Raw genomic sequence first — 27,868 nt, forward strand, 5'->3', positions numbered from 1 at the left:
GCATTAGCACATGATGGACAGCGAGCTGCCATGGAAGCTTCCTTCCTAAACTTGCATGGTGTGGACAGAACAGGCAAACTCACAAAAGACAGACTCTGCTCCGACTGGAGCTTCTACAGGTATTATGTTTACAAAGCTGTCGGCCACCCTGCGTCCCCAGTGGACCAGCAGCCACTGGTCTGGACTTTCAGACCATGAAAACAAATAGATTGTTGGTCTTCACGAATCCCTCCAATGCCCCTGTCTACTACAGATGAGCTGCAGCAGGAACAAACAAATTCCTTAAGGTCCACATGTCCAACAGTCTCACCTGGTCCCTGAATGCCTCCTTCTGGATCAAGCAGCATTTATTTCCTGAAATGTACCTGTTTATTTCTATTTTTCTACAGCTGATATGTCTCATTCAATGTGATGTTTGTTGTGCGTTCCAGATCTGCCGCTTATTACCTTTACCTTAACTTCTGCCGTTGTTATTACCTTTGGCAGCAAAAGCTCTAAACTCAGTTACTCAGAACTTTTCATTCACACTGACTTGAGTCATTAACTGTATATACACGTTATGTTATTTCATTGTTGTGAAAAATCTGCAAATCATGCCAATATTACCATAATGTAGGAAAGACGTTATTTATAAAATACAAAGCTACTTATCTCAATAGAACAGGGGTCTGCACCACAGCTCCTAGGCCAGATGTGGGTCTTTGTCCTCTCTCTAGTGGCTCCAAAAACCAGGAACATATGGAAATGGAAAAGATTTATTTAACGTTTCATCCACCAACATATGTGCCATATGCTGAACTGGGGCATGGTGCCTTTTCTGCCACAACAGCACAAACTCAATTTGCATTTGTTTATAATTAGTCTTTTTTCCATTACACAAGGAATTAGTTTTGTGTTTTGGATATTAACAAAAAAGATTTTTATTTCTCTTTGGGTCAAAAATGGCTCTTTGGATTGGAGAGGTTGCTGACCCCTGGTACAGAACAATGCTGCTTATGTGGATGTGTCCTGTCAATAACCCTGCACAGATTGGAACATAGGAACACAATGTAGTGATCGCCTCCCTGTGTACTGTTGCTTTAAATACTTTTGATTAGTATGGTGACGCACACCGACGTGAGGACGTAACCTCTACAATTCATGGTCAGACACAAGTTGCTAACTGTACGATGTGCTGCTTTTGTTTTATGAGTTGGGACTCTCAAAATCCTTTATTTACTTTTTCCACAACAAAAATGTGCTTATGCGACATGTGGAGAATGTCTGAGCTTCCCTGCAAACATCAAACATGCAGTGTGACGGTAACGAGCTGTTTCGAGTCAATATTTTCAACTCTTCTGACTCGCGAGGGCTTCCCTGACCACTACAACAAGTATATGAATATTCTTTCGCTTGTGCTTTGACATTAACTGCACAACACCGCAGCTGCATAATACATAGTTATAATAAAGTAGAGTCTAATTGTAATCTATAGAATGTCTGTTTTCTGGAAGAATCCTTTTCATCTTTCTGAATGTTTTACTTTTTCTTGTTCCATTTTTTAGTTACATAAAGGGTGTGGAGATAAATGACCTGATGACATCAGATGTGTACAGAGTGTAAATTCCCTCAAGGCAAATTCGTGATTTGTGATACTGGACGACAGTAAGTCAAGTCCTGACTTGACTTTTAACCAAGGCCTGTTTTAACAAATAATAAATCACAGCTGAGCTGACAGCAGTGCTTTGGGTCACAAGTCTGGGGAAATACACAGTTTTTTTATGCTTTTTTCTCTTGTAGTGCACACCTCTTGATGGAGCAAAGCTTTTATTATTTATGCTTTGTTTCTGCTTCGGTGTATGAGGCCTATTGTTTTAACCCTTTCATGCACAGTGGTCAATACTGTGAACAGCTATTCTCCAGCTGTTCTCTTGTACTTTCATAGGTTTTGTTGTTTTACTTGCGTATCAGCCAACACAGTGGATACTTATGCACCATCCCATAATACACTGCAATTCATACCGTTACTGTAACATTCCTGTTCTTGATAAACCTGATCTGCAGTAACATATTTGAGTGTAAATCAATTGCTAATTGTTATTAGTCTGTAATTAACAGGGTTTTTTTAAATAAAAAAGTTGTTGTGTTTTGTTGTTTTTTGCATATTATTTGACTGTGTAATAACTACTATTATAGTCTGTTAAAATGTGAGAAAACATCAGATTAGCAGCATTAAAAAAATATTTTATAGTTTTCACACAGTATGACAGTAAATGCATGTTTTTTGCTTCAAAAATTAAACGCATGGTGTCCAGATGAGTGGACATATTGGTAACTCCATGAAAAATAGGTTCATAAAAAAAAAAAAAAAATTCAATCACATTTTTTTTTTCATGCCTAAAGAGGAAAAAAACACTCAGGAAAAAAATCTTGATTAAGGTTCTCATAATTCATGCATGAAAGGGTTAAATGTACTGTGTCTTTTTGGGAATAATTTCACAGAGTAATAATAAGGTACAGAATGTATAAAATACAGCTACAGACACTGCTTCTGAACAGAATAATTATTTCCATTCCTGAAAATGGGAAAAGTCCTGGGTCAGAACCATACACATAAACTTCCTAAACATCGCCTGTTGCAGCTCCACCAACTGGCTACCCTCTGTAATTTATTGGTTGACTTGAGGGCGAGATATGAAACATTTCCACAGATCTGATTGCTTTGGGACTGTTGCTCTCTCAGGTCCAGATTGTTTGAAGGCAGAAAAAGAAGCAATGGAAGAAAAATCCTAACGAATGCAGGAAAAAAGGATCCCGGGCACCTGCAATGCTTAGAGCCCAAACTGCAGCTGAAGCACCTCTTTACGCATTTTTCCCTCTGGGGCTGTTTAATCAGAGAGTGTCTCATATAGCCAGGATTAGACTTGACGGCCCAAGGTAGAAAGGGAGAAAAAGGAAATTTAAAGAGCTGCAAAAGGGCTAAAGGAGGCTTCAAAGACTCCAGATAAATCTTTGCCATTGGAGTGATGATTGGTGCTGGGAGGGAAAAAGCCTCGGGCCAGTCTGGAGGATCCTTCTTCTTGTTCACTGAAATTCCTCTGACAGATTTTTTTTTTGATGTTGCATCAGCCTCACGTCAGTTATTTTCATTAGATATTTCTAATTAATGCTCACTGTTTTTACAAAATGTTTAATGACTCAAGTCTCAGCAGAGGGACTACATTTTCAAGTTTACATGCTACTTTCTGGCAAATTCCCATTGTTGTTCTTGTTTGTCATCGAAGTATGCAGTGTTTCAGGCATAAATACAACAGGATTACATTTTGAAAAGCCTAGAGCGTTTCGTGCTGAGGAATGACACAATCACATGCGCTGTTTAGTCGAGCCAAAAACATTTAATACACACCATCGCAGACATGCATTTGCAGCACCTCAACAGTGCACTTTCCAGGCTGTAGCTCTCATTTGGAAACACATACAAACCATAAAATAATTTAAAACAAAACACGTTTAAAAAAGGGTTACACAGTTTTATACATGTTCATAATACTGTTTCATAAAATGTATCACAGAAATTAGCTTTTGACACAGAGCAAACCATAGGAACCAACTCAGGTATTACATTGACACTGTGCTTTGTTGATAATTAGCAGAAAACTGTGAACTGGTGACATCGAAGAAGGAATGTCACAGAGAGGGCAAAGCATGGGAAATAAGAGTCTTTCTGTGGGGAGGAAGAGGAAGAAAATGAGGAGGAGGAGCAGGAGCAGGAGGAGGAGGAGGAGGGGCGGGTCTATATCTGTCCCTCTCTGATGAGAAACAATCCGAATGTGCTGAAGGGCGGAGAGGTCGAGCGCTAGGCGTAGAAGGTCTCTACTTTCACTGCCTGACAGAACATGGTCATGGAGAAAACCAGGCCCAGGATCTGCACAAACACAGGAAACAAATGAGTCTTAACCTTCAACGCCTTCAAATGTCAACACACAATCACATAAAAACAACAAAAAAACACAAAAACACACACACTGTTGATTCATTCCCTGGGTGTTAATGGCCATCAGCTTGACAGTAAATGCCAAAATAATACTTTTTTCTTTTAGTTCTACACATATTACATTGCTTTGATGATATCTTTCTATTGCATTTACCTATGAAATATTAATTTATTTTAGCATTTGGCACTTGGAGTGTAAATGCTCTTCTTCACCATCCCACATTATCTGGTCAACAGTATTTTTGTATAATAAATTTGGTTTTAACAATTTCCTTCTCAATTCGTTTCATCCAGTTTAACCTCCTCAGACCCAGCTCTTGTGGACAAGAGTTTCACAACTTTATACATAAAAAAGAAAAAAAAAAGAAAGAAAACTGTCCACCACAAAGGACATTCCATAAAAAAATTAAAAACTGCATCTGAAAAAACTGTTGCATCATGATGTTTCCAATATAGGCACTTATTTAATACAAAACAAAAAAAGCTGGTACTTTGCTGACATTTCCTGGGTCTGAGGAGGTTAAGCAAGAACAAAATCTTATTAAAATGCCATTTATTTTTTGTTGTTTTCACATTTAAATAAACAATATGTATTAAGTGAACAAAAATTTGTCTAAAATCAAGAAATGTTAATCAGATTTTTCATAATCACATAACTGCCATTATCTGATAAAGTCTATCAGATTATACTGAAATGATCGGAGTATTGGCGTGCAAGTGAACAGGCTCAGTGATTCAAACCCATGGAGTTTGATAAATGATTGTGGATCTTCAGTATCTTTGTTGAAAGAGATACTTTTTCTTCTGTTTTCTGTTTTTGATTAAACAACCCTCGACTTTAATCTGAACTTTAATGAACATCTTCATGATCAGTGAATTAAATATAGAAAAATACCTGATGTTCACTGAAAAATGTAAAATACACAGGACAATGTTATAATAAATGGTGATAAATGACTTAAGAAAGGTTAAATAGAGAGGAAAAAATTATTTGGGATGAGTCACAAAAGTAGCATTGGGTCTTTATGAGTTAACGTCATTTCCGTATATATTTATTAACTTATAAGAACGTCTTTCACATGTTGTCAGAGATACTGTGCTTGGATCTTAAAATGAAGTAGGTTATTTCCCGGTGTGTGTGGGTGGAAATCACTTGCCATGCCAAAGAACTCTGAGTTTGTTGAACTTTACTTGATATTGGCAGGTGAGTACAGTTGAATCATTGAACACAACTGTACTGGTCTCCTGTTCAGGCACAGAACAGCACAACAGAACTAAACAACACAACAAAAATGATCGGTGAGTTGTTTCTGTGTGTGTGTGATAGTATTATGTTTCACCATTATGTAGCACCATGCAACAAACATGTTACTTTCAGAAAGACATGGTGTTGTATTCATGTCATTACATTCTTTGACCTGTTATTTATTTCACAACCGAAATATGCAAAAAAAAAAAAAAGCAAAAAAAAAAAAGCTATATTTTAATTTTGGAACAAGGTTGATTTTGTCTGATCTTTCCAACATGAATAAAGACATCAAACAATTATTTGTGTGAAACATGTCATGTAACAACCAAGGTTCTAATAGTTTGGGATTTTTCATTATAGTTTAGTTTTATTTAGTTTTGACTTTTTTTTTCTCTAATTCAGTTTGTTTTAATTCGTTTTTAGAGCAGGTTTGCTAGTTTTTATTAGTTTTCGTTATTTTCTAATTGCTTAGTTTTAGTTTAGTCTTAGTTTTGTCGTATCTTTTCTCTTCTTCTCTGTCGTCATATTCAAATAAATCCCAGACAGGACTCTGCTGCTTTCTCCCAACTTTAGTCTCCATGTTTCCAGGTAGAGTGGGGACCAGAAGACGACTGGAAACCACAAGTGAACACAAGTGACGGACCATTAAATATCATATGGTGCCGCTAACTAAAATTGCTTGAGGAAAATAAATCGATTTCATATCAATCCGACATTGACAAAGATGAAAACGAAGGGAATTTTATCCATAATTTTTATCCGTTTTAGTTAGTTTTGGAAGCACACAATACAGTTTCAGTTAGTTATCGTTTTTTCCTTTTAATTATAGTTTTTATTTATTTCAGTTAACAAAAATGTTATTATAATTCTCGTTTTCGTCATTTTGTTAGTTTTCATTAACGATAATAACCTTGGTGCAGACTTCACATGAGTGTGAGTGAATCTTACACATCACCCTTCAGAGTTAAGTAGATAAGAAACTACAGTAACTGGCATATAAGAAACAGAGCCTGGAGCTCAGACAGTGAAGCCTTTAATCGTGTTTACTCTATTAAAGGCTGAAAAACCAATCACCTACTTTGGTCCTGTTTTCCTTTTGAAGTTTGCTTTACTTCTTTGAGAAATACCTGATTCAACCCTGTTTGGCTGAAAGATGAGAAAACAAGTTATTTTCAAAGCGTTAGAGGTTCAAATGCGCAAAGACCAGAGTGAAGAAACCAAATCTTTTACTGAAGAAAAATACAACACAGCACCGATTACGTTGATGGAGAATTATTAACAACTGAAGTGTCAAAACTAAAAGAAAGCCTTTCACTGCAGAAAAACAGACCATGAGTATTACGGCATGAATAATTAATTCATTCTGATGTATTAGGTGTATTTAACAGTTTTGGCAGTGTTATTTTAGCTGCAAATATCAACTGTTTTACACACTGTCTGCTGTGGAACATTGCTGCTGAGACGGTTATGGAGTAGAAAGACATGCACATCCAAGTGGAACAAAACATAAACAGGGATGAAAATTCTCACACTGGTCTAACCCTAACCCTAACTTTAACCCTTTCAGCAGTCAGACATTTTGAGCAGCATACTCTTCTTGGGCATGTAGAAGGGGGACGTGAACAATCTTCTCCTACAAAGAGAACTAGTTTGGATCCATTCACTGGGAACCTCAACCCCAAAGGGCCTGAAAGAGGATTTTGACAAAAAACACTTTCCTTTTTGCCACATGTGTGTGAATATTCCTATGATTCTACATAGTAATATTAGTCCACAGTGGCTAGGTGTGGACTTAAAAGTTGTTTTATTGAAAGTCTAGAAAGACAAAAACAGTCATCATTATGGTCTGGAGTCTAGCTGAAGGACTTGAACTCATTGTGGAAGAAGCTGGTGGTCTATGGAAGTAAATCGGTGTCATCAGATTTTGAATTATAAAAGCCATTGAATTTCTAGCACTGAATTTTTTTTGCACTGAAATTAAGTACCTGAATTTTTTACACCTGAATTTTTTGCATTTGAATTTTTTTACTCTAAATTTATGAACATAGTTGAATTCAGAGACAAAAAACTCAGATACTTAATTTTAGTGCAAAAACATATATATACTTAATTTCAGTGCAAAAAAATGCAGTGCTTGAAATTCAATTTCTTTTATAATTCAAAATCTGATGACTCAGATTTACTTCCATAAGATTTACTTTGATAGTTATCTCCTTATTTCTGTAAAAAATGTGTTAATAGAGAATGGAAGCAACTTTTTCTGTTTCTACCTTCTCAGTTTAAGTCATACTAAGCAATATAAACACCTGTTCTTTGGCCTAGTAGTGTCTGTACAATCTGAGATTTTTGAGACATTCAATGATATTACTTGTTGATTTATTTTTATTTAACCTCTACTTAACCAGGAAATAACCTTTGAGATTAAAAACCACTTTTACAGGGGAGTCCTGACCAAAATAGGCAACAGCAAATGCAACACACATTTACGGGATTAGACGGTTAAAACACTTATAACAGACACATTCAACAATAAAACAGTTAGTGAAAATAACATTTCTAAGCAGATTAAGAAAAAGAAGTGCAATTAATGAAGTCAACCTCAAGAACTCTGTTTTTAAAAGGGCTCAAAGAAATTAACTCAGGTAATTTCCAGTCTTTCTGTAGCTGATTCCATGCATAAGGAGCAGAGTAAACAAAAGCCCTTTGACCCAGTTCTGTACGGGCAAATGGAACAGAAAACAATTTGTAATCATTTGTACGGAAAGAATACGTTTCAGAATTCCTCTTCTCAATTAATGTACAAATGTAGAAAGGCAAGAGGCTACGTATAGCCTTATAAGTATTGCCTTGTACTAGTACCTTTAATAAAATATGGTATGTTCCTCATATCGAGGGTATGCATGTGACCTCACCGCTAGTGGAAGTCACTGCGGTCCCGCCCACAGAGTGTCAGACAGAGGGATATGAGTGACAGCGCTGGCTTCAGTACTGTCTAAACTGAAGAACAATATTTAATAAAAAATGGGGCAGAGCTGTTGTGAGACTGATTGTATTTCAGGTTCTTAAAGCAGTGGGAGCTATCGTTTACAGACACCCAAAGACAAAGAAAAGAGAAGGAGATGGATCCACAAATCCAGGAACCCAAACCTAGATCTGTGGATCCTGTTTGGTGTCAGCTAACATTCACTGATGCTGTATTTTTGGCTCCAATCAGACCTGAAATGACCTATTGTTTTGGCTAACGTTCCTTCTTAGTGCAGCTCTTGGTTTCATGATCAGATCTTTCCTGGTTTTTGTCTTCATTTTGTGACTGTGAACCTTGTGCTCCTACATGATTAGTAAACGAACTGAAACTGAGGCCAACCTAGTTTTACAAATACGGGGGAACTGGAGAATAAAGCTACGACGGAGTATTAGGACCACAGAAGAAAAGAAAAACACTGGGCACTACCAGAATAAAGTCATAAAATATGGAGATAAAACCTGGAATTTTATGAGAATAAAGTCGAATACAAAAAGAATCAGAATGTTATGAGAATAAAGTCGTAGTTATAAAAAAACTCAGAATTTAACAAAAATGTCACTCGTTTATGAGATTAAAGTCGTCATATTCCAACAGTAAAGCCATAATATTATCAGAATAATGTGTTCATTTAAAAAAGGTGGTGTAAATCTGCTAATTTCCCAGAATGCAGTGGTGCCCTGCTGGTCCACAGCAGTAGTATCTGTGTTGGATAAAGGACTGGATCTGAACTAGACTCAGTAAATCTGCTCAGTCCCAGTAGATCATGCATATATTCACTGGGGTCAGTCCACGCTGGACTGGAAATGACCTTTGGATCAGCTGGTTCTGGGCCCTAGTTTTGGAACCTTTGGATCGGCTGGTTCTGGGCCCTAGTTTTGGAGCCTTTGGATCAGCTGGTTCTGGGTCCTAGTTTTGGAGCCTTTGGATCAGCTGGTTCTGGGCCCTAGTTTTGGAGCCTTTGGATCAGCTGGTTCTGGGCCCTAGTTTTGGAGCCTTTGGATCAGCTGGTTCTGGGCCCTAGTTTTGGAGCCTTTGGATCAGCTGGTTCTGGGCCCTAGTTTTGGAGCCTTTGGATCAGCTGGTTCTGGGCCCTAGTTTTGGACCCTGGTTGTCAGTCCTGATGAAACCATGTATATTAGTTTCAGGTCCAAATAGCGCTGACCCCCTCCCCCCTGGATCAGGTCTGGATCCTCCATGTGTGTCCACATGTCAGTGTTCATGGACCACTTGTTCTCTGGTAGCTCGTACAGATCCATGTCCAGTCCAACTGTCCTTCATTTCATTTCATATTTCATATTTTCCCTTTTCTCTGGCTGTGTTTACTGCTATACTCCGTCAGATTGAGCAGGTTGGTTTTTGACACTCAGTCTGACTTAGAGGGGCGTGGCCTGGGAGAGGAGTGACGTATGTGCATACTCTCTATAGTATGATCTTTCTTAGGTCACTCATTGTACTTCAAATCTCCACAGAAATGTCCTGTATATTTAGTATTTATGACAGCCATGTAGTCGGATTTTTCACTCAATATTAGGGTCATTTTTGTGTGGATGTATTTTATGAGTCTGTGGTGTTTTTGTCATATCAGTCCCTGGACTTTTTCTTGTTTTGTGTGTTTCCTGTTTTATTTTGTTAGTTTCCCTCATGTGTCTTGTCTGGTGTCTTTACTTCCTCTTTGTGTTCACCTTTGCCCTGATTACCTGCCTCCTCCCTGATTGTCTCCACCTGTGTCCAATTGTCTTCCCGCCCTCTTGTGTATTTAGACCCTGTGTTTCCCCCTGTTCGTTGCCAGTTCGTTTTCAACCCTCGGTGTGATAACTTACCAGCGTTTTTTGATCCTGCCTGCCTGTTGTGACCTGTTTTGCCCATCGACCTCCGACTCTGCCTGTTCCTCGTCTGCCTGCTTGTCTGTCTTCGACCTGGTTTGTCCATCACACCTGAGATTACGCCTGACCCCTGTCTGTTCCTCCGCCCTGGTGCCTTTTCCTGGTTTGACCCCTGCCTGGACTACTGGTACGTGAGCCTGCCTGCCCCTATGTACGTTTGCCTGTATGATAGTCTGCCCGTGTATGACCTGGTCTGTCCACTGATTCTCCTGTGCTCTCTCCTAGTCGGGTTCCCCTCGTGTGCTCCCGACCTGGGCCGTAACGAGGTTCACTTTAGATCCGAAGCCGAGACGATTCCCCATCTCAGTCCAGCTGAAGATACATTCATTACCATTCTGTGTGAACCTGTTACTCTGATTATTTCTAATAAATCCACTTTAATTGTACTCCTGTCTGAGGGTCTTGCATCTGGGTCCAGTACTCGTACAATCTGTCCTAACAGTTTTTGTACACAATGACTTTGTGTCCATCATGCAAATATTTGTACTTAGTATTTTTCTTGTATATTTAATTAATTTATTTATTTTTGGATGGATGATTGATCACTGATGTAACACCAAGGGATTTTTGGGGATTAAAAACAGCTTCTCTCTATATGTTCCTCTCAAACAAACCCTAACACAGGGCTACAGTGGTGTGCAGAATTTCTTTCTGGTCTTACTTTTGCTGAGATGGTGAATGGTGTATCTGAACACTCCAAACACTCATACAGACCAGCGTGACTAATACAAACGTGACTTGAATATTACTCTGGAGCCTAAAGCACATTACTATATCTTCCATTTTACATAATTTCCCAGCCATATATGTTGCACTTATGTAGTTTAAAGCTTTTCACTTAATGTTGGTTATTACTAGGATCTGCAACAGTTTTTTTTTTTTTTTTTCCTGTGACTCAGATTACAGCCACAGTTTCTATTTGTGGAAAACCTGAAGCCCTTCCTTTAGATCTTCAAGCTTCCCTTCATCCAATGAACCCTCATATATTTACAGTTCCAGGGTTTCCAGGTAGCAGCAGCCAAGGCCATTTATTGTACGTAAATGTACATTTTTCACCACTATTTAGTTTGATAGCACAAACATCTACCATCATAATTTTCTGCTCATACCAGACCACAGCAGAGATGAAAAAAGAAAAGAAAGACATTTTTATTCATTTTTACTTTGTAAAACTATTCTAGATTGGCATCAAATATAATCCATACATAGTGGCAGCATGTCCAGACTACACCTGGTGCAGGTGCCCTTCAAGGTGTCTAACAAAGTAAAAGTAAAGTACTGAACATTATGTATAATTATCAAATTGATTGCATTGTATTTTATAATGCTGTGACTCTGCAGGCTGAGCAGATATATATTCTGGAAAAGTCCAACAGTGGTTACATAGTCTTTTTTTTTTCCTCAACAGGTGACTTAAAAAGAGGCTGTAGCATGGCAGATGATTGATGCTTTCAAGAACAGTGTATTATGAAGGCGCATCACACACCACTTGGCTGGAAGGGAGATAAAAGTAGTTTATGGAAAGTCAAACCTTCCTATGTGGCCTTCATAAAACAAGTGGCTTATATAAGCTCCTGCTGTCCACAGAACTCCTACTGTACGTAATGCAAAGGGCACGGAAGGTTTATTTATCACACTGTCAGATTACAAGGCAACAGATAGAAAACACGGAGTTAATAACCACAAAAAAAAAGAAAAAAACATTCACACAAGTTTAAAACTGTTATTACCTGCATAAGTGCTGTGCATAGAGCAAAGATCCAGAGCGCCACCAGGTTCTCATTAAGCCAGTCCTTCACTCGCTCGTAGCACGGCTGTAGACACACAAACCCAGAGTCAGCGTGAATATAAATCAGTGTCTGTGATGTCCCATACAATATGCAATAGCATGTGGCATTTACAGTAAGTGTTTTCAACGTAAGGTCAGCAGCAGCAGCTTCACACATTATGTTCCATTCAATATGCAACAAGATGAGGCATTTACAAGAAGTGTTGGCTCTTGTCTTAAACTGTAGCTGGTGTGGACATTTTCAGCTTTCTGTTTTTTAACTGTAGCTTTGCATGATTTACAGTTGAGCTTCTTATCGGCCTGGGACGCAGCTGTCTGACTGAAACAATCCCACCACCACCTGATCAGTCAGTTTACAAGAAGAACAGGATACAGCGTCTGTGGATCTGTGAACACTGACCCAAAGAAGCAAGAGAATCTGACTTATTTTCACTAATTCTTTGAATAAAAATGCCCCCCCCAACTCACGGACCTCAATCCGAACCACAATACATAATTCTACAAGTAACGTGACGGACCTGTATGTGGAGGATGTGTTGATAAAGCTGTGAGAAAGTGACGATGAAAGTGCGCTCCCCTCACCTTATCATTGACTATCTGCCCCCCCCACACCCTGGTTGAGAACCACTGGTGCACACGAAAGTTTCTGCACATACGGACAGATGGATGGATGGACGGATGACCAACTGATGACAATACCCTGCGGCGAGGGCCGAGACTTTATTCTTCACTTAAAAACCTACCCATTTTGGGTTGGCTTGACCATGTTGACCAACAGCACATAAACATGTGCTGTTTATGTTTTACATCTCATTAAAAAAAGTCAAAATGAAAATTTGCGTGGATGTTTATCTGACATTCTGAATTATTTGATCGGGTTAATACAAACATCCAACAGTAAAGTAATAATCAGTAAGCAGTAATGTATTGTTCAACAGAACATAAGGTAAAGCATGATATGTACAATTTTTTTTAAAAACTAGTGAATGCATCCTCCATTCTCTACCATTGTTTTTGAACACAGATGTTGACAATGTTTTTCTCCATTGCAAATTCATCTTTTTGGAACTGGAAGTGACCATTAAAGGAGTTAGGGACAAAAGGGTTAGAGCAGAGGAAGCGACAGTAGGTCACAGGTGAGATCATCCTAAATGCTAATTTATTTGCAATATATGAATAGAATTGAAACCTTTGTGTAACAAAAACACTTGACTGTCTTATTAGTTTAACTTGTTATATGCAGCTACAGTAGAACTGTCTGTCAGGAAAAAAATTTTCAATAAACAGAAGCTTTGAAAGGCTCATTCAGCAGGAAAGAGCAGCTATTAGCCCTGAAACCTTTTTTAACAGAGGAGTAATTTAAAGATTGCCACAAAATAAAGTTAATGACATCAGAACGACTCCTTGAAAAAAAACGTTATTGACCTAGCATTTTTAGAGAAGAGATCAGTGTAAGTCTATGGCAGCCAGATTTACCTGGAATCAGTACATTGCAGCTGTTAGTGGTGTTACACTGAAGTATGCACTTTTTCATTTGTGCAGTTGCAGTCTTGGAGCAACATAGAAAACATAGTGAAGTTCTAATATCTTTGACTCCATCTCATCCTCAGAATTGTGTGTTTCCATCAGAGTTCTTGCTGCTTTTATTGTCCTCTGGACGTAGAAACAGCAGCAATATGAAAAAAGGAACAGTACATTCATTGTGGGGATCATTTAGGTGTTTCATGTCTGACATTGCTTGAATGAATTCTGAAAGCATCTTCCTAAGAATACATTTTTTTTCCATTTCTCTCTCCAGTATATTTCAAAATCCTATTTGAAACTCTGTAAATGTCCCTGAGCCATGAAGTACCCAGAAGGCAGAAATAAAGAAAGGATAATTATTATTAATGCGAGGAACGTATAATGGTGCAGATCTTCAGGGTCAGTAGCGTAAGCAGGTAATGAAAAGGAGATGGGTCCTCAAAGCAGAGGAAGTGGCTTTTAAAATGGGTGAAAGCTGACATTAGAAGAGAAGAGAGTGGCATTTGCCATCAGGGAAAAGAAGCAAATGCTTCATCGCCTGAAGGTACTTCACCTCTATGACATTTCAAAATGTGTGTACCACACTGTGTGTTTTCATGTAATGTGATTATGTTGAATTTATCGTAGAAAAGACAACCTGACACAGTGGCGTAAGGGAGAAGTGCGATCACAACAGACAACAGTTCTGTTCTAATTAAATCATTTATTTCTGCAGACATGCCTTCCTGATTGTGCTATTTTTTTTGTACATCAAGAAGCTGAGTCTGAGCCAGGAAACCCAAACACAATTTACTCTGTCTCACTGCTGCTTGAAATGTCAGGGAAACCCTAAAAATGTATTTTCACTCACACAAGGTGGAATAAGTCATGGTTGGATCAATATGGAAAGTGATGCAGGAAGCCAAACATAAGATAGCTTTGGTATTACTGTATTTATCAAACTGCAGCCTCGCCTAACCATCCTGGACCACAGTGGTGCGTATGAAGGTATATAAATTCATTTTTACAGTTTGACACCCAATTTTGACTCCCATAAAACCGGGGAATGATCAGATAAGTAAACCTACACTGGCTGAGCCCATCCACACTCAAGCAGAGGCAACATTCACAATGTCACAGGGTCAATCAATCAGAGTAGCGTCTGTGTTTGGAGACTCTCAGATCCTCACATCGATCTGATGTAAACACATGCATCCTCACAGGGTCTCTTTTTGTCTCTAGCCTCAGATTTTAATGACCTCCTTGATCCTTCTGATACCGTTCACCCTGATTCGACTCCTTCACAGCCAGTCCTGTCATTAGGCTGGTTCTAGTGATTATTTTTGAGTATTTTCATTATTTTGACAGGGTCCTTGATCTTTGGACCAGCAGTATTCCGTCCAGGTTTAACAGGTATTTCAAACAACACTCACAATTTCTCGTTAAAGTGAAAAAACGATGGGTGGGTCATATCTATTCATCCCCTGCCCCCACTGGCCGGCCTTACCAGTACCTCCAGTACCTGAGCCAAGTGGAGGATGTAATGGAAATAAACATCCATGAAAGAATAGAAAATGGATTTATTTTTTATTTATTTTTATGCCCAGATGTATCAGTGCCTGTAAAATTACTTTAAGTTTTCAAAAGCCCGATTTATGATCTGACACCTTTAAAGTTAAAGCTGTGGTACCTGATGATTTTGTGGCATCACTGAGCAGAAAATCCTGAAATACCTCTTAGCATATTGTAATTCAAGCGGTCTGAGAGGAAACAAGGAATCAATCTGTGTCGATGGAGAAAACCAACCCCATTATGTAGACTTGAATCACATGTCCAAGTAGAGTTACCGTCATGCATGTGGAAATGGGCTGATCTGGTACTGACAGGCAGCAGAACAAACCCATTAAGATGGAAGACACTAAACAGCACATTGGCCCTCTGGATGGAAATATGAGAAAAAAAAAAAAAGATGGAACAGTCAACCGACATTAAGTATTATACACGCTCTGCAGGAAGGAGTTTTGTTTTCACCAAAGCACTTCCAGCTTCAAATACCACATATCTCATCACTCCTGCAACCACTGTTCCATGTGAAAGACTGTTCTCAGCTGATGGCAACATTGTGAGTAAGTTAGTAAGTAAGTAAATTTTATTTATATAGCACTATTCACAGATAAAACCACAAAGCGCTTTACAGTTTAGAATAAATGTAAATAAAAGCTTAAAATAAAATGTCATACATACACCAGGATAAAAACAAGACAGTAGTACAGAGAAACACATAATAACACAAGCCCATAAAACATCAACCTGGGCCAAAGGCCTGCCTAAAAAGGTATGTTTTGAGCGCCTTCTTAAAGGAGTCAATGGACTCGATGCTCCATAGAGTTAGAGGTAGAGCATTCCACAGGCGTGGAGTACTGGCTTGGAAAAAGCACCATCCTCGGGTTCTGAATTGGGTGTGGGGAACCATCAAGAGCCTCTGGTTTGATGATAATGAGTGCAAGGGAGAATAGGGTCTGAGGAGCCCTACTATGTACAGAGGGGCCCGATCATGTGGGGCTCCAAAGGTAAGAACTAAAATCTTAAACTGAATTCTAAAACTGACTGGTACCCAGTGGAAGGAAGATAAAACCAGGGTAATGTGATCCCTTTTCTTGGTTAATGTTAAATAAGAAGTACTCATCTCTCCTCTTGGACAATGTCAACAAGTTAGTGTGTCTTAGTAGCTGAAAGAGAAGTAACAGCACCACTTAATTGTTTGAAATTGTTTTGTTGAAACTATTGAAGGTTTAATAAACACATTAAGTACATATATATTCCCTTCTTTCTTGAGTCAGTGTGCTCATGCAATATGAACCACAATTAATGTAAATTTAAAAAAGGATATTTAAATGTGATTAATCTAAATTAACCCACAGCAACCCTGTAAATTTTAATTGTTTGACAGCACTAATATATATATACACACACACACACACACACACACACACACACACACACACACACACACACACACACACACACACACACACACATTTTCCCTCTAACCAAATGATTTTCTCTGTCACAGTCATAAAACACACGGTCTGTCTGCCTAGCTGTAAAAGTCAGTGTTTCCAACTTAGATACTTTGTTGGTATATTTAGTGATTTTTCACACCCCTCTAGAGACTCTTTATCAAAAAAGTGATTACTGATAAATCTATCAACTTTTTCTGCTGTTACTGGACTTCTGGAGGTTCTGATGCGAAAACACATATCATTCTTTGTCTAAAACAAATCACTGCACTGAATATAAATCACTCCTGTTGACATTGACAGTTTTCGCTCTTGTCTCTTTTTGGTTCATTTAGATTGTTAATGTAGACTGAAAATTAAAAATGTTATAGTTAAAACTGTTCATGTTTACAGTGTGACTTGTTGTAAGCCCCTACGTGCACTGTAAGGTTAAAAACCAAACCAAACTGAACGAAATGAAGCTAAAAACTAAACAAACACATAATAACTAACCTAAGTAACTCCTCCAGAGTGTCTCTTTTGGGTCACTTTAGTCGGTCCCCAAGAATGGATAAAGGAGGAGGGTTGGAATTGGAACATTGAAAAAAAAAAACAAGAATTCACAGAGTATATTTCATTTGTAGTTCTAAATATATTTAGGGTGTTTTTTTTACTCACTCCTTGTCTCTAACACAATGTTATTCCTCTCTATTACATCATCCATTACAATTACATGCACATTTCCAATTATGCAAATTCGGTGATGACATTTAGCGACTTCTAGTGACTTTTAGGGCAGACGACAGATACTTTCACTACTGAGGAGTTAGAAACACTGAGCACCACACCACTGTGTCTCTTGAATTTGCATGAAACATATTGTATAATAATGAAATGTTCTCTGGTAGCTTTGTGGTTCTGTTGTTACTGAGACACTTTTATATTTTTAACTCCTTGACTGATCGGTCCTGACTGTTCGTCCCACAGCAAATACTTAAAAAAATTCAGCAACTTTTTTTAGTTTGCAGAGCTTGTGGTGCTACTTTCTGATGTACTTCTGTGTGGCTCAGTAAAAGCAGGTGCACATAAGTTAAATGAGGTTCTTTTTTTGTTGTAGTTTTTTCAGAACAGAAAAGAAGCTGTGAAAACAATTATCTTTTTTTATATTCAATTCAGGAATTGACAAGCATCTGTTGACCCTTTTCTGTCTCTATTGTTTGCCTGTCTCAGCAGGATTTTATTTTTAGTGGGTGTGTAAAGGATTATTTTATTCCTGTATAAATGCCACCCTTTAAAGCTGCAGTGCTCAAAAGTTTTTTGCTATCAAAAATTTTATAATTTCCTCTCAACAAATTGTCTTTGAAGTGGCCTGCAAGGACAGAATTTTGCATTCTTCTGAGGAAACTCTACTTCACACCGCAGAGTTGGCTGATCACAGGTGCTTTCTGACAAGTTTGGAGATAATGGAGCGTTAAAATGGGACGCAATGCTGATTTTACGGTAAAAGTTAGTAAAAAAGACAGTAAGTGCAACTAGAAAAGCACCCTGGGAGCGCAGACTTCCGCCAAGGCAGATCAATGCTGACACCCCATCCCCCTAATCACCACCATAATTTAATCATTTGTTCCTTGTGGCAGTATCAACATTTGCTGAAGATTTCATCCAAATCCGTCCATAACTTTTTAAGTTATGTTGCTAACAGACAAACAGACAAACCCTGATGAAAACATAACCTCCGCTGTTCCTTGGTGGAGGTAAGAAGTTGTTTCTTTTGAACTGTTGATGGTAGATGCATGAAAGTTGTTCAAATACACAAGATGTCTTTAACTTCCACAGAACATTGACATTTTCCATTTTTGCCAAATTATATATATATTGAGGCACTTCAGATCATTTAGATTTTTTATGTCTCATGTTTTTAGTAATCAGCAAGCTACATTTTAGCGAGTATGCAACTGAGGATCTTTTTTACGCTACCAAGGCTATTCAGTTTGTGAAAATCAGACATGGTTGAATATATCCTGACATCTGGTGGTGTGAAGTTGTTTTACGCTGGGTTGTATTTTCAAATTCTTCCCCTGATTTCATCTCCTGTAATTTTTAGCTCACGATAAGCCATGAGCTATTGTGAAAGCTCTGTGTCCAATGGCAGCGTTGTCTTTGTTAGCAATTTCTTCAAACATCTACTCTGACAAAAATACTGGTCAGATTCCTTTCAAATTTTATTGTATATGTAGTTTCCTCTGGACACAAAGTTTGTTCACAGTTTGGAGACATTTTGATTTATGGTTTGTAACATGGAAATAGAAGTATTAATATAGTCACGGCTGAGCGCTGATAGGAAGTCATTTATGGACTTCAATTTAAATAGTTGAGTTCTCCTCCAGTGAAAGTACCACCTACTTCTATTGGGAGATTGATCTGTTGGATCAGGACCACAGGACTTTAACAGTCAGTGCTGTAGTGGTCCCTGGAGAAGTGGGTATACTCTCAATTTTTGCCTTTTTTTTTAAAAGTTTTTTTTAATAGTTTTGTTTTAGAAACAGTGACATGTACGACTACTCTATTTAGTTTACCCCAAAAATCCATCAGTAGTATTTGCTCACTATTATAAAATCATCACAACTTCAACAGGAACAGTTTGTAGGTTTTGCTGGACACATAAGCAACTGCATAAATGTAAATGTATTCAACATGAGGCAAACACAGGATAACGTTAGCCTTTCATAACGTTAGCCTTTCATAACATTAGCCTTTCATAATGTTAGCCTTTCATAACATTAGCCTTTCATAATGTTAGCCTTTCATAACATTAGCCTACTCACACAGTTTAACTATCTTTCAACAAGACGCGGATGACCTGTCAATCAACTGGGGTGGCACTGGCACCTGAGGTGTCCAGTCAGGTTTCAGAGGTGACCAGCGCTAGTTAGCAATATTTCCTTATAGGCATGACCTGCTCTACTCTGCCTCTGATTGGCTCATCCGTCCTCATGCGAAATGTAATCACTGAAGACAGTGAGTACTAGCCAGTTAGAAGCAGAGTAGGGCGGGTCATGGCTTCACCATCCTAGGGGAAAAAATGGACAATTTGGCTCAGATACGACTGAATGGTGCACATCAGGGGGATTTAGAAGTGGGTATACGCAATGATGACTGAAAAATAAGTAGTTATACTCGGTATACCGCCGTATACCCTGGACCACACCACTGCTAACAGCGGCAGAACCTGACAACCTCGCAAATTCAAGTTGTTATTGATTTTCGATAGAACATGCTGGTTAGACACAGGGCCACTGGTTCTATCTATCTATCTATCTATCTGGTTTTATGTTCTTCTCCTTTCCCTCCTACCAGGAAGGAGCTATTTCATAACTGCTGTTTCGGCCAAAAACATGTTTTGTGAGACAGAAACCATGACCTTAACCTTTTTTTTTTTCCTACCAAAATCTAATCTGTTCATCTTTGAGTCCAAATAGATGTTTGTGCCAAATTTGAAGGTTTTCTGTCCTGCTGTTACTACCACTACCGGCTCAAAAATCTTAATATAATGTTTAATTTCACAAATTATAACAGTATAGAATGTTTAAGAATCATCCTCCTCCATTGTTGCTGCAGTCACACTGAATATGATGTCATAGTTTACAGTTTTTCTCAGTCACTTTGGTACATTTCTCAGATTAGAATTGAAATTCTCAAAATTAGCCTACTTGTTCAATCATCAGATTATTGTGTCACTTGTGTACATCAAAACAGCAGTTTCTCATTTCTTTGAACAAGTTGCAAATGCTTTGGCACATCCATGCAAATGATTACATACAATTCTCTGCTGTTTCCTACATTATCAAATGTCATGTTGATCAAAATGTATTATAATGGGTCTCTGTTGAATAGTCTCACCCCCCACAACATTTAAGCATTAGTTCATCACATAAGTCTTTACATGCAAAGTGGCTGAACAAGTTGTCATAATATGTCAAGCATATTTCTCTACATTTTCAATAGACTTTTTTTTCTAAATCTGTCCTGAATTGGTCAGTTGCTCCCAAGTGAATCTTGACTTTCTCTAATGAAGGGAAACATGTGAAGCATTAAATCAACCAATGATCAACCAAAGAGCCTTAATATGAGTGTCTTGCAATCAATTTCCCACATACACTAAGATGTAACTTACAATTTACAATAATTATCATCCAGACTTTAGCCATAGTTTACATCAGATCATTCCTCCACAGTACACTGTTATACTGACAACAGTGCCAAACTGAGCCAAGCTGAGGCAAGTCAAGCTTATACACTCAGGGAAAAGTAGCATACTACTACTACTACTACTAATTAGGGATGCACTGATCTGATACCAGTATCAGGCATCGGCTCCGATACTCAGTGTGTGTACTCGTATTCGTATTCGCACTCGTAAAAGTAATCTGATACAAATGCACCGATACCACTTACAGCCGTGTGACATTCCCAGTTCAGAACAGCAGGTACAAGGAGGAGGAATAATGTGTGTGAGTGTGAAGAGTGTGGAGATGGAACCAAATAAATGAGGGTGATCAAAGTAAGGCTGACTGACAGTAGCGTTCAGACACAGACAGATACAGACGCAGCCTTCTGTCCGTCCTCTGCGTACATTCCATCTGTTTTCCAGCTGATGGAGGATGAGTACCCAGACAGAGAATACCAGCAGAACTGTGGAGGTAGAGGATCTGTTCAAAGAGAAAAACTACTGACACATTTAGGACAACTACCCAGGGCTGGGCCGGTTTACATCCTACTGATAATACTATGGAGGTACGGAGCGGTGCGGACCGCCGCCAGCGGAAGTGAAAACCAAACTTATCACTCGTTTGTCTTTTCTCTTCCTGCTGAAGCTAAACTTTTAAACCTTACCAGAGAAAACGCTGCAACATTAGTATCACATTAGTGTTCCCTCTGTCGTCTACATGTTTGTTATTACTGACTTTCTTCTTCTTCTTCTCAAAAAACTTTCCTCTTCTTTGTGGTATTTGTCCAGTATGGTTAATTCAGAGCGGCGCCCCCTGGTGGATTAATTGACAAACACTCATTCCAACACATTAAATGTCAGTAGCAGCACTTTGTTCCAGTCAGACTAATGACAACGACAATAAAGCACATTTACAAAAGGAACTAACAACTGGAATGGGATTATTAAGTACTTGTATCGGTATTCGGTATCGGCAAGTACTCAAATGTAAGTACTCATACTCGGTCTGGAAAAAAGTGGTATCGGTGCATCTCTACTACTAATAATAATGATAATAGTAATAACATACAACCTGAAAACATAGCAACTCTGCATTGACCTTATCTTATCAAGCTGAGCCTCGACTGGGTGGAGCCGACCTCAACCGTTTACCTGACACGAGGCGCATCACATGTGCTTTGACACCATGACGGGCCTCCACCTGGGACGACTGTTGGCTGAAGGTCTATCCAACTGCATCCACAGACATTTTACACATTTTCAGTCCCCTGTGGGGTCAAGCTCACCTGGCACTGATCAAAATGGCACTGAATCTGTTGTGTCCACAGCATCTTTATAGACTTAACTGAAGCAGATTATAAAATATTTGGGCCAGTACAAGGAGACTTCACATTTTTAAAAATTCCAGATGGAGCTGTTGATGAGCGTATTATTCTGTACAAGTTATGCAAGATTTTCTTTGTTGTATCACAGCCTGAAATATCCACCTCAAAGAACACAAACATCAGTTATCTAAACTGGGGTTGGATCTAAAATAGTACATATTGACAATCAACAGAATAAAAGCCACAGTGAAGGGGAAGGTTCGTTGTGTTGGACAGTCTGATACATTTAGAGATAATAAAAAAAACCAAAAAAGCAATAGGATCCCTGTGTGACTCATTTGCATTTTAGTGAGGGACACTACAATACATAATATGAAAGATAAACGAAACTAAAAAGCTTATTTACAAAAAAGGTTTTTTTGTGAGGCCAGGTTTTGACAGCATTCACACTCATGTTTTTATATTAGTACAAAACCATCTAACAGTTGTATATTCATAGAGGCATTCATAGCGCTTGAATATTTTGTCGGTTCTCAGACTGAAAATGCGTTTGAATAAGTCCTTTTGTGTCTGTTTTCTTTTCATTTTAAATGCGACACTGTGACAAGATTTTTATTTGGTGAAAACATTTTTACCCAGTTTCTGAGTTTATGAACACTCAGTTGCCGGTGATAGGAAAAAGTTTTATAATCTTCAATAGGAAGGTGATGTAATCATGTGTCTGGGTGGCAGCGTTACACAATAACCACAACACATTTTCACGACTATTAGTAGAATGGTTAAAGGTGCTGGAGACTTTCGTGACCAATTTTTCATCAAATCTGTCAAACCTCAGTCATGTCCTAAGTATCATGAATCTGTAAGTGTCTGTGATTACTCACCTGAATCTCTTGCATTATGGTGAATAATTTCTTAGTGCCATCCACCAGAAACAGTCCATGTGTTTACAAACGAGCCGGGAGGTCACTTGGGCATCTTCGGAATTTTGTCGCAACGTGCATTGTGGGAAGCGAAGGCTTGCGCAGCCACCTGACAGCATCAGCTGGGACACGATCAGAAACGGTAGGACCTCCCTTCCTTCTATGCATATTCCTCCAGCTGTTTCCGCGTGTTTGTTTCATATTCATGTTTTATAATATCATATGGCCGTGCTGCCGCTGTCAGGTGGCTGCGCGAACCTCCATTTCCCACAATGCAATGAAATTCCAAAGATGCCCAAGTGATCTCCAGAGTCGGTTTGTAAACACATGGTTTGTTTCTGGTGGATAGCACTTTGAAATTGTTCACCCTAATGCAAGAGATTCAGGTGAGTAATCACAGACAGACTTACAGATTCATGATACTTAGGCTATGACTGAGGTTTGACAGATCTGATGAAAAATTGGTCACGAAAGTCTCCAGCACCTTTAAAAAAAAAACAGGCAGAGGATGAGTGTGATTTATTATATTGAGAATTACATTTTTAAGCAGATGCAGAAAATAGGTAGAATTTAGAAATGATTGTGTATTTGATTAATGTCTTGTCCACAATACGTAATATGGATGGTATCAAAATATGAATGTCTGCACTGAATGGAACTAAGCCGATAGTTCAGATAATTCTATTGGATAATTACCACAGTGATCAATATGTTTCACCTGCAACAAGTTCTTTAACTCTAACTGCGGCAGTAGCTTGTCATTTCTTCAATGTCCATCAGTTTGATAGAGAGCATAAAGATTGGACTGTGTTTCAGTGATAAAGGTCATGTGGTCTGAGTCCAGACTGACCCTGTTCCTGAGTGATGGGTGCATCAGGGCAAGAAGAGAGGGGGATGAAGTGATTGCTAATCAGTGGTCTGACTCTCAAATGATGAATACAACATTCTGGCAAAAAATGTATACATAAAATACCCTGACATTTTCTGTGAGACTGTATTAGTATTATGTGGTGTAGAGGATCACACAGTGAATGTGTTCTTTAATCACTGCTAACGGTTCAACACAATACTGCATGTGGGACATTTTTGGACGGGAAGCGTACATGTATGTCTGCAAACACTACAATGCAAAAATAATGACAAACTGGTCTAAACGTTCAGACAAAACCATACTTTGTGTTGGACACTGTGGACTTCCAGATAACCTTGGCTGCAGCAGATGCACAGACTTTAGTGTTTTATGAAGTTGAGCAATGAAAGGTTTTGTTACAAACTTAAGTTTATTTTAAAGTGTTGGTTTTGGGACATTTAGAAAAGTACCTGGATAATTATGACGTACAAGAAATTGGACAGAATGATGACAAACTAAACCTTTTCTTTGTCTTTTTTTTTTTTTTTGAAGTGGTGTGTATCTTCTTTTTATTTTTTCATTCTTCCTTTTTTATTTTAATATTTTTGATCAAATGAAATGAAAGATTTAAAAAAAAAATGTTATTTCAGATTTTTGGATATTTTCTGTTACTTAGATTTCCCCATAACCCCAGTACATGTGTACACATCCAGATATGTCCTAACTACCAATGATCTACAGCGAGTCACACACTAATGTAGGCAACAGCTGACCTGTGATGACTCAGGTTCATGTTCATTACACAAACCAAACACAGACAGGAATTTATTGTGTGATGTCATCATTGTGCAATATCTTCATTTTCCACACAGATACATACACATTAAATACAAACAATAATAATAAAAAATAAAGTGTGCAAGAAAATTGTACAAAAATAAATTTTAAAAAATGGCGATATACATGCAGGCAGGCCCAAATGTAGGTAAAAATGGTTAAAAAAAAAAAAGGTTTGATGTGAACAGGGAATAAATTACAAGCCAGAGTGACACTGGCACTGGACTGTATCTATCTAGTTCCAGCTGTAACCAAACCATTTACTGCAAAATTATGTTTTATTTATAAGTTTAGTATCTGAAAATGAATCCCTCATATCTTCCACTTGACACTTCAGCAGCATAAACCCTTCAGAGACCATATGGCCTCAATGACCGTTTCTGTGTCACTGGGAGCTCAATAGAGAAATGTCTGATTTGATTTCAAACTGAGCACTCAGTTTTATGATCAAACTGGGCATTACCGATTTTTTTAACTGCAGGGCAAACATAAATCAAAAGAAACAGGCCAGATTAATTTGTTGTCAAAGCATATTTTAACCTGGAAGGCCCAGGGATTCAGTCAGTCGACGTGAAGCCCAATGAGCTGTCACCAGAAGGTGGAAATATGCAGAAAAATCTTCAGAAAAATCTTTCAGCACTTTGTGTAGAACCTGGCTGTGTGTAACAGAGACATTTCTAAAGGTTACATCTTTCATTTCTCAAATTGAGCACCACAGCAGTTTGACCACAGTTTGGCCTTTCCACTGCCGAATGGACAAATTAAATTCAGTCCTAAACGGTTGGAGTGAAGGGGTTTGTATTATTGAAGAATGTCTGCGCTGAGTTTACACCTGTGAATATCCAGTGTTTTCAATATCAGCCTTTCTCCTGTGGAAACTAACACTGACTCAGAGTTTACTTTAATATTTATTTGCTTGAGTTTTTATCTATTATCCCCAGTTCTAATAAATGATATTAAATGAGTTTCCTCAGCTTTTTGTGAGCTTTTAGTATCAGATGTGATTCCCACATCGAGCACTGCAAAAGATCAAATCAATTTTTAACGGGTCATGGTGCACCTTCTATTATATGTGGAAAAGTGGTCTCCTGATTAGCATTTCAAAAACACTGTACGATCAAAAGGTCAAATTGTTCTTTAGTTCTGGTACTTGAACCAGAGGTGGACTACTTGAGTCCTGTGAGTTGACTTCAGGAAGACTTAAGTCACAGTTGGTACAAGAATTGACTTGACTTGACAATGACAAGACAGGTTATTCCCCTAATAAACAGATGGATGGATGGATGGATGAATGATGGATGGATAGATGGATGGATGATAGATAGACAGATAGACAGATAGATAGATAGATAGATAGATAGATAGATAGATAGATAGATAGATAGATAGATAGATAGATAGATAGATAGATAGATAGATAATTGGTTGATTTTTTTGATTTGTCAGTCATTGCAAATCATATAGTAAGAATATAGTAATATTCCATCCATATCATTTACACAAATATTAACATCTGTATGTCAACTTCCACAGTTGGAAAAGGTTTAACAATTACTATTTTCATGTAATAGTAATGACATCATTGGTACATTGATATTACTTAAATCAATTAAGGTGCAAATCCTTTAAAGGAGCTGTATGTAAGAATGATGTTCCAAGTAATTATAAAATGGCCCTGAATGTCACCAGACATTAAGGAATCATGTTCATTTCAAACACTGATATCACTGACAGTAGTAGTCCAGACAGTAGTCTCAGCGGGCCCGGGTCACAGGTGAAGAGACAGGCCAGTATTTACAGAGGTGTAGGACTTGTTGCTTGCCATGGTAGCTCCTTGTGGTAGATGCTCATGCTGGATCTGGCAACCCCTAGTCTGGGGGGAGGGGAGGGGATACCATGTCCTACAGTATTCTGAATGTGATCGCCGTACCAGATTTGGCCACAAACCTACATACGACTCCTTTAAATGAGTCCTTTCCAATAGTAAAAATACTTCCTTACTGTACGTTCCACCAGTCTGTGTCATGTCAGCGCTTTAGGCTGCTCATTAGTTTGTTCCACTGTTGAAGTTCTGTTGGATTGTGAGTGACTTCTGTTTTCATTTTGGGAGTTTCAGGCTGTATTTTAATTTCAATGCCTTTCACTGATGTTTTTCGGGGGTGGCTTGTAAATGATGCCTCAGATTTTCATGTAGATTAAATCATCAGAATTTCATTTGACTTAAACTGTCAGTTGCTTGACCTGAATAAATACATGACTTTGATTTTCACCCCAGAAACTAGGACTTCTCCACAGTTAAAGGTTAAGATACGAGACTTGCTTGTTGCTAAAATGTGTTTCTTATTCCTGCCTCTGACTTGAACTGTTACAGTCTTTAAATACATGACTAAAGTCTTCTGTCAATGATAGAAATCTTAAACTTGATTAATGGACTGATCACAGGCATAAACCTTGATTACTTCTACACTATGTACATGACACATTTGCTGTCGTTTGCAATGGCCCATTTCTATCGGCAATGACTTCATTACATCTGAGGCCCTGAAGTGTTCCATCATCTTCCCTCATTACGAAGGACAGTGACAGATTTGGGTTTTCTGGATAACTATTCTGGAAAAGCAAAAAGCTGTTTTAATTCCTTATTATTAGTCCAATTTATTGTTATTATTATCACATTGCATAGTGACAGTTCATTTTTTATATGTGACTGCTGATGCTTCCAGATAATATGTCCTCTTCCTCACATTTTTTCCTGTATGTCAGCTGTTTCACTTGGCAACAGCTGTTGTGTAGGTTTGTGTTTTTAGTTCTAAATAAACTGAATAAAATGCTAATGTAAACGTTAAACAGGTAAGAACTGTGGGTTTTGCTTTTGGAGGTGCTCGACTTTTGTGTTTAGTGAAAAATATACCGTTCCTGAAGTTGAGACTTCAGCAGGTGTAATATTTCGTAGTTCTGCAAGCTGGAAGCAAACATATTTGTACAGGTTAAAGAGTGTTTTCACTCTTGAAAATCAAAGAAAAGACGTAGTGATCGTATTCAGGTGCAAACCAAATAAAAGAACTGAGATCCTTCAGAGGAGGCGTCTGAGTTCCAGACAAACTCTGGAGCAGATCATTCACAGAGGGGACATGAACCAACCGACAACTACAACAGTGTCTGCAGTCAGATACTGTTTGGACCTTCAGTTTTGAATATTATCACATTGGGTTAAATTCATATAATGTGAGTAATATGGCTTCAGAATAGTTTTTTTTGACTCATACAGTGTTCTGTTTTTATGCTCA

The 27,868-nt window shown here is 38.2% G+C and overlaps 1 protein-coding gene across 4 annotated transcripts in view; it reads right to left on the minus strand.

Moving 5' to 3' along the window:
- Positions 1 to 3,354: 3,354 nt before the first annotated feature.
- Positions 3,355 to 27,868, minus strand: part of tspan4a (tetraspanin 4a) — a 329,835-nt gene continuing 305,321 nt past the window's right edge. For all 4 annotated transcript variants that reach the window (XM_030128550.1, XM_030128558.1, XM_030128534.1 and 1 more), the window contains 2 exons: positions 11,861 to 11,944; positions 3,355 to 3,904 (listed from right to left, as the gene is read on the minus strand). In XM_030128550.1, coding sequence (XP_029984410.1) covers positions 3,836 to 3,904; positions 11,861 to 11,944 — 153 coding nt within the window. In that variant the 3' untranslated portion in view covers positions 3,355 to 3,835. The remainder of the gene's footprint in view (positions 3,905 to 11,860; positions 11,945 to 27,868) is intronic.

This window comes from Sphaeramia orbicularis, chromosome 3 (assembly GCF_902148855.1).
Source record: "Sphaeramia orbicularis chromosome 3, fSphaOr1.1, whole genome shotgun sequence".
Lineage (NCBI taxonomy): Eukaryota > Metazoa > Chordata > Actinopteri > Kurtiformes > Apogonidae > Sphaeramia > Sphaeramia orbicularis.